At 38.8% G+C, this 12,990-nt stretch overlaps 1 protein-coding gene across 2 annotated transcripts in view; it reads right to left on the bottom strand.

The window, feature by feature from the left end:
* slc12a5b (solute carrier family 12 member 5b) overlaps positions 1 to 4,657 on the bottom strand; it is a 47,757-nt gene extending 43,100 nt beyond the window's left edge. The window contains exon 1 of one of the 2 annotated variants that reach the window (XM_088082041.1): positions 4,277 to 4,657. In XM_088082041.1, the coding sequence (XP_087938167.1) occupies positions 4,277 to 4,331 (55 nt within the window). In that variant the 5' untranslated portion in view covers positions 4,332 to 4,657. The remainder of the gene's footprint in view (positions 1 to 4,276) is intronic. The other variant, XM_042491395.2, reaches the window with a different exon arrangement.
* Positions 4,658 to 12,990: the final 8,333 nt, after the last annotated feature.

Genomic DNA, 12,990 nt, shown 5'->3' with positions numbered 1-12,990 from the left:
GCCACCTCATTATTCACCCCTGTGGCATAATGGTGTAGCTCAAATCATGACCTTTAAAAAGTAAAGGTCATTGTCCCCCTAATGTGTCGCCTAATGCAGTATTTGAAATTGCTGGCATATAGAGTATCTGCCTCATGTAACCATGCATGGAAATTTTGTCTTAGTTTGTAGTAAATTCAAAATGTTATTGGGATTGTGTTTAAGCTCACATACTGTGTTCTAATGCCCACACAACTATGCTATTTAGTATGGAAAAAAATAAGTTTGTCCCAATACAAAGTATATCAAATGCAGCATGCCATAAAAAACAGAATGTTCTATGTACTGCAAGCATGCTTTTCTGGCTATTCTGACCTACAATCCTCTGTGCAGCAGAGATACATCACATCAACTGAACCGCAGACAGACGGCAGTTATTTGACCACTGAAAGAAGCCGCAATGACGTATGACAGCACATTTTATTGCTGCACATAGCTAAGTGGACTGTGGTAGATATATGAGCAAGAAGGTCAAAGTTTAAGGTGCAGTTGTATGACAAAGTAGTATGTCCCCATTGTCTGAACACTCCATGCAACAGTACACACATTGTAAGGGCAGTTGTAGTATGTACTTAAAGTAAAAAGAAAAAGTATGCCATGCTGAGCGCAGCAAAATCTGTCAAACTGTCATGACTTTGTTGATGTTATCAGTGACACCTGTGCTTAATGACAGGTAAAATAAACTAAAATAAAAGCAACCTCAAACCTCTATGTGCAGTTAAATCAATGGAGTAATTATCACCACCTAGGTGGATGACTTAGCGAGATAATTTAATGTTTTCTGAAGCAGCCACATTTTTCGTTTTATCACCAGATATGTTTAGTGTTAACCCGCACAGCATTGGTGTGTGTGCGTCGCCTTCCACTAGTTTCTGTATATTTCCCCTTGAGTTGATGCCAGTGTGTCAAAGCTGTTAAACTCTGAGAGAATAGAGGAGGGTCACTGCAGACTGGATCTCCACTCCATAAATTTTAAATGCCCTTGTAATCCAGTTTTCTCTCTTAATACCTTTAGACAAATGCCTTCGGGGGTAAGCTGATTCAGCCAGTTCATACAATTACACAGAATAAAATCCTCCAGTGGGAGAAAAGTTTTTCCCTTCCAAATTAGACTTGGCTGCACATGTGTGGATTCTGAAAATGATCCCATTCTACGACGTGTGAGGGAAAAAAAAAAAATCAAACCAATGAGCCAAAACCTGTCAAGATCTCTGTAACACCAGTGATTTAACTGCTGTTAGAATGAGCTGTCTGATTCCCAGACATGTGGGAGCACTTTACTGTTTCCAATGAAATTAACGTCTTTATCAAGAAAAACACAAGAAAGGTGAAATAGTGTAAATATAAGCAGTAACATGACTGTGTGTAATGTGAGGTGTCATAATTTAAAGGAAATCAACACACATAAAAAAATGATCAAAAATATGTGTCGCCAGTGCATTCTAATTCCCAGGGCATCAATTACTGCTGCTTTATCACGCCTCTCGCCATATGATATTGATGCCAAAAGTACACTTTGTTAATGAGATGCACTGGGCATTCAACTACCTTCAATGTAAACCCATCCACAGCAATACACGACAGTGAGAGTAACATGAGTAAAGACAGAGAAAGTATTACACTGTGTCCTACCTAGCAAGCAAGCATCAGCAGCTAAATGTGTTTGAATACATTATTCCCTATTGGACTGTCCAAACTGCCTGTGAATGACACAGCAAACTACTGCATGATGCGGCATGCAGTTTTGAGCAAAACTTTTGCTGCACGCCCCCATTTCTATTATAGTCCTGTCACCCGCGTTGACAGCACAGCACATGATGAGAAATAGCTGCTACAGAAGTCTTAAAAATGAAGAAGTTTGAATTAAAAGTCTTTGTTAATGTAAATATATTTTGACATTGGGGCATTGCCGCAGGTGAGGGGGAGAAAATGCTTTTCAAAAAGAAGGTACTTTCTCTTTTCAACCACACAGATGACGTAATTAGACTCGTCATGGCATTTTAGCTTAAGTCATGAAGTTTACCAGCCAACTCACTAATGTTGTAAACTATAAACTAAAAACAACAACAAAAAGAAAACAGCATAAACCACCACATTCTGAACAGACACATTACAAGCACTGACAGAAAGTGATATTTGCGTTTTGGAGCATAACTTTACAGCACACTAAGAGCTACATTAAGGGAATGTGGGTGTCGCTACAATAAGTTGGGATCTAGCTGGAGGCAGATCTTGAGGACGCTTATGTTTTTGTAAATACTGCAAAATATAGTGGGATGCTTTCAAGCTAGCATGTTTTACAAGGTGGAGGTGGTGGTATGACATAGTGTGGAAGCTACAACAATATTTCTATAAATTACCTGTGATAGTATTGTTGTGAATATGAACAATGAGGAAGTGAGTACTCACACATCTTTTAAGTGGTTATGTCTCTGAGTGCACAGCTGATAGGTAAGTGGTCTCTATACATGACGTGACGGAGTCCCATTTTAAACAGATGCAGTGTGGACAAATGTAACACAATGAGGCACAATAGTCTGACGCTGGCATTTAGTCAGTGTTGTTTTAACATGTTGTAATAATATTATCCAATTTACGTACAGACGTCTATCCTACAATAAGTCAGTGACATATTTAAGTCACGTTACAAAAACAAATGTACTTATTTTGAACCAAAACACAATCTTTTTCTGAACCTAACCGAGTAGTTTTGTTGCCTAAACCTAACTGCATCAGTTTTACAACATTAAGCACGTTACAAGGTGTTCAGCTGTGCGTCACATACACAAGCTAAAGGGATTCCCTGTGTGATGCCATGAGAAGCAAAGGGGCGTGGCCAAGCGTCGGTACTTGACAACCTGGAAATGAGAACAGGTTTGTGACACAGATCCCAAACTGTTGTAATTGAGAAAAAATATTTGTCTTAGTCCTGATAAATCCTACCTTATAGCACTAATGAAGCAGAGAATTTCCATTGTTGAGTGTGTCTACACAGACACAAACACAACTAAAAAAACTATATTTGTAGTACTTAGAGCTGCAACTAATTATAATTTTTACATTGAATCAATTGTGTAATTTGTTAAATAATTAAAACATTTGACAAAGGAACCACAGTGAGGTCTCTTATTTGCTTGTTTTGTCTAGCCACTCAAAAAACTAAAGCTATTCAAAACAGACAGAAATTCCTCACATTTGAGAAGCTGAAAACAGAGAATTAAAAATGATTGAAAGATGAATTGATCATCAAAATAGTAGCAAACAAATTTTCTTTCGATTCACTTATTAATTAATTATTGCAGCACTTGTGAGAACCAATGAAAGCAAACTGAAAGTGAAGAGATTTGATGAAAAAGGTTGTTCTGGACCTTAAATATGTTAAAATATATATGGAAAGGTGCAAGCCAAATCATATTTGCATGCATGCTTGAGCACACTCAGATTGTACACACACGCGCGCGCGTGCGTGCACACACACACTCACACACACACACAAACACAAACACACACACACACACACACACACACACACACACACACACACACACAGAGTTATGAAAGGCAGATATTGCCCCAGGCGAGTTGTTCTTGATGGGAAGAGACATGAATGAGTTTGAGAGTGAAAGGCTGGTTTCCCCAGACGCTCTGCAGGGGCTGCACTCAGTCCGCTGGAAACCTTTTTGTAGTAGAGTGCTAAAAGTGTGTTTGACATGGACGTATGAATCTACAGGCATGGGATGAACCTCTTGGGGGGCAACATCCGAAACACATCCTCTAAGCAAAGATGTCAAACCCATCCATCCACCCGACAATAAACAGCTGATTTTGAAAAAAATGTGGAAAAAGTCTGTCATATGCTTCCCCAAGAGGTGCAAAGAGTCAAAAGTTGATGTGATACGGTGCAGACTGATGCTTGACTGGAGCACTTGTTGTTTCCTGTCTCTCAACATGTGGAACATAATATTTGTGTCCAGTCAACCTCAGACAAACAACCAGAGCTGACAGAGTTTGCAAGTTTTCTCTCTACATCTCTGTCTCTCTTCGAACACAAAAAGGCAGATGCAAGGACTAACACCTATCTTCCTGAAATTACATAATCTCCTTCCCTCAACTTTCTTTAACTCACACGTGTGTGAGCACATCCAGCACCCATTTGCATGAGAACTGACGCACCCAAGTCCACACACTGCCACGCACTCCTCGCCCTCATCAGTCTGTGGCAGGTTTCGTCACTCACCCTGACTGTTGGGTCCCCCCTCTCCCTCCTCGCAGTCCGTCATGTTGTTCAGCATCCTCTCTCCTCCTCAGGCTGTGCACACTGAGCACAGCTCCTGATCTTGTTGCTTAGGAAAAAAAAAGATGCTGGGTGGGCTGGAGCCAACCACGAGATGCTGCTTTACTTGTGCGTCTCACTTGTCTCTTCCCTCTTGCCTCTGGTAGCTCAGTTTAAAAAGAAAAAAAGATGCATTTCATCCTCTTTTTTACTTGTCCTGTCTGTTGCACGATGCCATGTGTCTCTCTTCAGGAGGAGGATGGAGAGACTGAGAGAGGCTGCAGGGGAGAGTTGATGATGGTATTCGGTGTCACTCACATGCACGCTCTCGGTCTCTGTGTGCCACTCGCCCCCCAGTCAGTTTAAGCCCAATGACTACATTCATCATGTATTCAGGAGGTATTATCCCTTCCTCCCTCCCTCCCTCCCTCCCTCCCTCACGCATGTTCATCATCATCCATCTCATCATGAGAAAGGGATGGAGAGGGATTGAGAGACAGAGGGGATGCACATCAGATGACAAAGTACTGCCTCCTGAGATTAAGCATCTCCTTTGATGTTCTTTTCAGATGGAAGATGAGATTCCATTTCATTTCTGTGTATTCATCCCTCTTTTGTTATTTCCCCCCTACCCTGCTACTCTCCTTTATATTTTCCTGTGTGGTCATGACCCATTATCTGCTGTAAGGCTGCAGGCTGCTCTTGTATAACTCTTTAAACTTAAAATGCAAGTCTCTCACTGGTACTACACAGACCTTTGGTCTCCTGGATAAGTACGTGGGAGAGAATATGTTTCTAAATTTCAGCATTTTTTTAAAAATCTTTATCCAAATGACAAAACTGAAAGGGAAAGACAAGCACTTCTTGGCTGCTCTGAGTGGATTTTGTGGCAAACTTACAATACTAGTGTTCTGTCCCTTTATTATTTTGTCGTACTGGTCCCCCTTGATTTAAAGATATTAAGAAGAATTTTTCCTAAAAAAATAATGTATAGGCTCATATGGAAGTAATACCTCTCAATCATCTCTTATGACCTGCAAGAAGTGTGTGGCAGTGTATCTTTCTGCAGAGACTCAGGCTGTACTTTCTTATTTTCCTCTGGGTTTGGGACATTTCTGGGTGTGTACCCCCACGGTGTTCGGATGAGGTTGCAGTTTCAAGGTAGCGACCAGGTGTCAGACCATAAGCAAGCAGGCATCCAAGAGACACAGCGCCCAAAAAGCCAGGAAAAACACCAAATGAGAGTGAATCTGGGGTCAGCCTTTACTTTCACTTTCAGTGGCGAGCCTGCTAACAAATAGTAACTGACAATCCTGAAGTTCAGCATTAAGTGTCAGATTTGATACAATAAATTACACTGTCCTCAACAGGGTCCATACCCACTGAGACAGTTTTTGTTTGTTGAGCATGTTTCAGATCCAATTACATTACATATAGTGTGTCACAGGGTTCAATAAATCTCATTTTTTCATTATTTATGCTTCGGCACTGCTGAATTCTATGACAGCACAGTATAAATTTTCATAGAAACGCGGACGACACATAACAATGTCAATATAAGTGAAGAATGCTATCATCTTTGACAATGACATAAACCGTAATGGCTACATGGGTAAGACTGCATTTTTCCGCCTGAGAAATATTGTAAAAATCAAACAGTGTTGCTCTCACTGATGCAAAGAGATTGAGTCATGCTTTTGTGTTCTGTCATCTGAACTACTACAATTCTGTTTTGACTTGATTACATGAATAAAAAAAAATCATGAACAGATTTAATCTTATATAAGATATAGTTACAACAGTAAAAAAAAAAAAAGACACCAAAAGCAAAACAACAAAAACAGTAGAATTACAGCCATTGGAGCATCTTAACATTGGCTGCCTGACTCCTTCAGAGCTGATTGCACCAAATTTGTAAATAAAACTTAACTTTAACTAATATTTAACTGTGGATTAAAAAGCTCTACTAAACTACCCATGCATTGGACTGGAACACTTGTGTTAATTTTACACCAATGACAATGATTAAGACTTCAATCAATAAGTTGCATGGCGGTCACCTAAAGGACCCTGAGCTCTGACAAAAATTCAATTAGTAAGGAAGGCAGCATCATGCAGCAGAGGAGGGGTGGCTGAACGAACAGAAGTGATGGATTGTGACAAATGTGGCAGAGCTCGCTGATTGGCAAAGGGGACTATGGGACTAAATAGGAAGAAGATTAGAGCAGTGAAGTGAGGAGAGGCTGGAAGATGAGGCAATCAAGGAAAAGATGGATGGTCAGGTGGCTGTTAAGGACTAAAAAGCTGCAGGCTTGTGGATTATAAATTCTTGTATGATGTGTGCCATACTGAAGTTTAGAGAGCATCCCTAATCCACACCACCTGCCTAGTGATAAAGATAGCATGGCCAAAAACACAACTGGCATTTAATGGATAACAGGAAAGCTTGTTTTTGAAACCATTAGTATTTGTATGCTTGACATTATGTCACAGTGAACTGTGTGCTTATCTCTCGTTAGATGATCTCTGAGTTTTGGCAGATGTTCAAAGAGACTTTATCCTCACTGACTGAAACCAGCTGCAGACTGCAACATGTTCATGGCCTTTCTGATATTTTAAACATCATGTTTTCCTCTATCGGCACTGTAATTACAACAAGACATACAAGAAAGCTGTTAGAATATCTGAGTGACAGAGCGATGAAAAAAGAGAAAGGAATAAGGTAGAGAGGGAGAAGTGTGCATTAAGTTCAGGGTCAATTAAGTACAAGATGAGCATTTAAATGGAAATTATTTACCTACGCAGACCTTGAGATAAATGTAGTCATATATCTCATGTCTCATGCCTTGTAATGAATCACACATCCAAACTGTTAACAATACCAAACCATGCTCTTCTCATGCACTGTTTGTATGTATACCTACGAAAAGTATTGCACTAGAATCTGTATATAACCCACGTAATCAGGATTGTTTCTTTTTCCTTACCTAACCTACATAACTTTATGTTAAGTACATTATGTTGTCTGTGAGTTTGCATTAATTACAGAACATGACAATGCCTAACCATGTTTCTTTTACAGAACTTTATATTAAGTACTTTTTTGATAATGACCTAACCATGTTTATTTTCCCTAAACCTAACCTACATAACTTTATGTTAAGTTCATTATGTTAATTTCATTATGTCAAGTTCATTATGTCAAGTATATAACTTAACTTTCTTAAACCTTACCTACATAACGTTACATTAAGTAGTTTACGTTAAGTTTGAAAGTTTGTGTTACATACTTAACATAACATACCCGACCATGTTTCTTTTCCGAAATCTGAACCTACTTAACTTAACATTCCTAAACCTCACCTACGCAACTATACATTATGTATATTTGATTATGTATGTAACTTAACATTACGTACAAAACTTGGCAACACCCAAACATGACGCTTTTCCTAAACCTAACCTTTGTAACTTAATGCCAAGTACATAATTTTATGTTACGTATGTAAGTGGACGACGCCATTCATGGGGTGCTAATTCATTAGATAGCATATAAATTGTTGTATGAGATAAGTTGCCCAAACAGTGATTATTTACACCTCAGAGTAACTTTCTAAAAACAACTTTTGGCGTTCATTCTCCAGTCCGGTGCCATTAAACCATTTCAGGAGAAGGCAAAATAAGATTACATTAAAAGAACTCACATCCAACTTTAAAATGTTTGTCATGTTTATAAATCAAAACCTGATAGAAGTTATAGACATTTGTTTGTTTCATGAATTAATTTGAGTAATGTTATAGTCTCTTCATTGCTCTACACAGATCTAATGTTTTTGTCAGCACGCTTTTTTAGTCTCTCATTTAATGTGAGACTTAAGTGAAAATTTATGTCACCTGGTTCATTCATGGTGTTAAGGCTTAGTCTACTTCAATGGCACTTTGCTATATTTTACTTGTATAGATATACCAACGTTTTCAAGCATAAAAACTTATATGCAATATAATTTCTTTCATTTTTAAAAAAAACGGATTTACACATCCTCTAAATAAGAAGCATCACTATCATTCATGAACAGTAGTAATGTTTCTGTCTTGCTGATGAATTTAACTGCAACTTTTTGTTACCTTTTTCAGTTTTGTATTTTGTATTTGTTTATTTATTGTATGTTGTTTAGTTTAGTTTAATTTCTATGTAAAGTGCCCATGGTTCTTTTGAAAGGCGCTATATAAATCCAAGATCTTATTAATATCATTATTATTATTATTATTATTATTATTATTATTGTTGTTGTTGTTGTTGTTGTTGTTTTTGTTGTTGTTGTTTATTTAATTATTTGAAGTCCCATATTCACTGTCTTTTCCACTCTGTTTTGATCTCCACCAAATTCTAAAGGAAATATCTGGCTGCTTAGCTGATAAATGCTTCAGTTTTTTCACCAGCTGGTTGCTAACTGTACATGTCTTCAGTTTTATGCTTGACAGGTAATATACAGAAGGTGTCGAGAGCTTTTTCTCTAAAAACAGCTGCCTGCTGCGGCCAAAGAGAAAAACATGAGAGCGATGAAAGTAAACCAAGACAATAACTTTCGGGCTTTAAAACCACAACAATGTGCTAAAATAAGCAATAATGCACCATCAGGCTGGGGTTAACTCCAGAGTCAGGGGGGTTTGTTCGTAAGAGTGACCCTTTTACATAAACCAAGTAATTTCATTCACTGTTCATATAAAAATATTGATTATAACAGCTTTATGTAAACGCAATTTTCAGTAGAGCCCTCACTGTCTCTATCTCTGTAATGCTGTTTTTTCATACCATACTGTGTCTGTATATACTGCAGGCTGCATCAAGTATGCGTGAGGCCCAATGCACTGTTTCCCTGCCCTGTCAGTGAGAGTGGGTTGTTGGCTGGGTTTTGATTGGCAGAGAGCCTGAGAGCCATCTTCATCTGGGCCAAGCGGCTTTAGCTCTTAACCCATGGGCACCTCCCTTCCCTCCTGTCTGCCTGCTGCTGCTGCACATGTGGCTCCTGATACGATTGTTCACACACTCGTTCACACCTGTCTCAGTATGCAAAAGCATGCTAGCACATGCTACACACGAGCAAGTTACCTTCAAAAAAAGCTTTGCAAGAACACACATGCACACAGACACACAGGAGAGAACTTTCCGATGCCCTAATCCTGCAGATTAAGGCCATGGAGCACTGATTTTTCCTGATCAAGCACCAGGCCTCTTCTGTGGCTCCCAGTTCTTTATTCAGCTGCTCTGGCAGCATTTACACATTTAACCGTCATCACACCTTTTCAGTGAAAAAATGCCTCCAGTGACGCAAGAAGACACAGACCGGGTTCAAACCAACGATTGATCCGTGTAGTCATCTCAAATTAGATTGAAAACGTTTTGATAAAACAATCTTGATAGTGTCGTGACGAGAAACAAATAAAACAGATGGTTTTTACCCCTTGCTCTCTTTTGATTGATTTTGATTAATTATCCAGGTGACAATTCACACTGTTATCAAGCATAGACGATGAGGCGGTTAATTCAGTCAAGATGACAAAACAGTGAATAGTATATAGAGATTGCCATAAGGATGTACAAGGAGAAGAGTGTAACAGTTAGAGTGTGTCCAGTATATGCTATGCCATATAACCATTAAAGGTCCAGTGTGTATGATTTAGGGGGGTGCAATGGCAGAAATATAATATAATATAACATAATAAGTATGCATTATAGTATAATCACCTGAAAATACCTATGTGTTGTGTTTTTGTTACCTTAGAATGAGCCATGTATCTACATACAGAGTGGGTCCTCATCCACAGAGAGCACGATGTTGCACCACCATGTTCCTACAGTAGCAAAGAACAGACAAACCCAACATTGACAGGTTAATTACTGTAACAACACTGAGAATTTACATAATGAGAATTAGCAGGTTTTACAGAAGCTCACAGACTGCTATAAAGAAAGAAAGGCTTGAATGTGTGAACACTTCTCAACTGTGATGTTACAGAAATGGCAGACAGTAAAAGAAAAAATTAAATTCCTAGTCTTGCACGTAATATATGAATTAAGATGCTCTTAATGGCCAGTGTCCATTTATGCCTATTTCTTAAAGCTCTGGAGGCCTTGATTTTACCCTTAAATTCACAAATACAAAAATTTCAGGGATCCATGAAGACCCTGATAAAATAAAGCCATTACAACTTTTTTTTTTAAAATCTGGTCTTAGTCAAATACAACGACCCAAATCTTTTCAGATGGAGGCCCCTGGAACACTAACTCATTGGACTCTGGAAGCCATGCGGAGGAGGGATGACAGATAGAGGTGCTCTGAATTTAACCCCAAGCTGGAGTCAGTAAGTACAGCCAAAGAAAATAATCTCTGGTCCTGCCCCCTAAGCAGGCAATGTCCACAACCGTGACGTGTTGACATTTTATGATGTACTATTGACACTTGTAGCAAATAAAACTGCTAAGCATGCCTCCTCTCTTTGGGAATGCCATACATCAGTCCCCTGTCCTTGACTGTCCTTCATAAATGTTTATAAAAGAAAACAGATTTTTGTCTACTCTGTATTGCTGAAAATTCATCAAGAATCCCAGTTGATGAATTACGCATAAGACTGAGAGATAATTGATCAGTGATTATGCAGTTTTTACCCTTACCCTACCCTGTGATTTGCAGTGGTTCAAAACAGAAACAAAGATGCACTCTGAGTGACACATCCTGACACCGAATCCTTCAGCTGCAGTTTAGTGCGAGCACTTATACCATCCATTCAACTGAATAGATGTGAGATCACATGGGTTAGCAATCCTCTGATTTCTTGTCTTTGATTTTCTGTGTGCCTTTAGCTTTGCCTTTGTGTTCTTAGGTTTTGACCTCGGAATGACCTCAGTTTGATCTTTGCCATTGGGATTCAACAATATTTTACCCAGGGGAGGTCATTAAAGCCGGAGGTCACTTTATAAAATAGTATGGATTGCACATCTAAGTAACAAGGCTGTAAAAAAAAAAAGTGCTTTTTGTGACTTTGGCTCTAATACAGAAAGTCATTAGATGAATATGTTTGAAGAAAACAAGCTCGAGCAAAAGTCTGTACATCAGACAAATATATTTATGTATAACACAACATTATAATTATGGGTGGAACAAAAAAAAAGCAATGTAGTGTGATCTTGCAATATGTTATGGACACACAAGATGGTGATATGTTCACTTGTGATGCTGTGAGCCAGACATGCTCTGACCTCTGGCAGTTAAAGGCTGTTTTAGATTTGACCGACGGCGTGCATGAAAACAGATGTATAGATACATTATAGATGATACATTACATGCACATGTCTATACATTCATATTCAGGAAAACAGATATTATGGATGATAAGGGAATCCACTTAAGTTCAACCGAGCGGGAGTTGGATGGAAAGGGACAGCAGGTTAAGTGGGCAACATGTGGAACTGATAAATACAATATATCTGCTCAGAATCAGAGTGATGTTTATTGGCCAAGTATGTGTGCACATGCAAAGGCAAAGCAAGGCAAGGCAAGTTTATTTGTATAGCACACTTCATACTCAGGTAAACTCTATGTGCTTTACAGAAAAACAGAAAACATTTAACAATGTGATAAAAAGCATAAATAAAATATCCTCTCAACAAACCATGTAATGCGCACACATACACAGAATGTTGTTAGCCATAACAGTTGACAACAACAGGCGCACACAGGCAAACACAAATACACACAGGCACACTCTCATAGACATAGACACACACACACACACACACACACACACACTCACACTAACTACAATAAGCCTGAGAGAAAAGCAATGTTTTGAGACTGCTTTTAAAGGAGTATACAGTTGCCGAAGATCTTAGGTTATCAGGCAGTTTGTTCCAAAGAGCAGCACCATAGTGATTAAATGCACCTTCACCTGATTTGGTTTTAATCCTGGGTACATTTAGGTGACCCATGTTTGATGATCTGAGGGATCTGGCTGGGGTATAACTAGTGATCAGGTCAGAAATATATTTGGGAGCCATACCATTTAAGGTCTTGTAAATAAGCAGTAGTATTTTAAAAGCAATTCTCTACTGTCTGGCTGTCAGTGGAGTGTTTTCAGTACAGGTGTAACGTGTTCCACTTTCGGGTCCCAGTTAGCACTCTCGCTGCTGCATTTTGAATGAGCTTGAGCCTACCAACTGTCTTTTTGGGAAGACCCGCAAAGAGGGCATGACAATAATCTAATCTGCTAGAAATGAATGCATAGACCAGTTTTTCTGAGTCTGACTGGGACAGGAAGCTCCTAAGTTTGGAGATGTTTTTCAAATGATAGAAGGCTGTCTTTGTGGTGGTTGTGATGTGATTGTCGAAATCAAGATTTGAATCGATAATAACTCCCAGGTTTCTGACATGCTCACTGTGCTTCAGAGAAAATATTTTATTAACTACTAATTATTAACTTATTTATTATTATTAACTACTATCAGAATTTCAGTTTTGTCTTTGTTAAGTTGTCAAAAGTTTTGAGACATCAAGTGGTTGATGTCATCAATGCATCTAACAAGGTCATTTACAGGACTAAGGTTGTCTAGGGAACGAGCGGCATAAAGCTGTGTATCATCAGCATAAGAATGATAGGATACTTTGTGATTCTGTATGATG

This window comes from Plectropomus leopardus, chromosome 9 (genome assembly GCF_026936395.1).
Source record: "Plectropomus leopardus strain MGB_pleo_1.0 chromosome 9, ASM2693639v1, whole genome shotgun sequence".
Taxonomy (NCBI): Eukaryota; Metazoa; Chordata; class Actinopteri; order Perciformes; family Serranidae; genus Plectropomus; species Plectropomus leopardus.
Note: the sequence above shows the minus strand (reverse complement) of the source record. Positions and strands in the feature narration are given on the sequence as shown.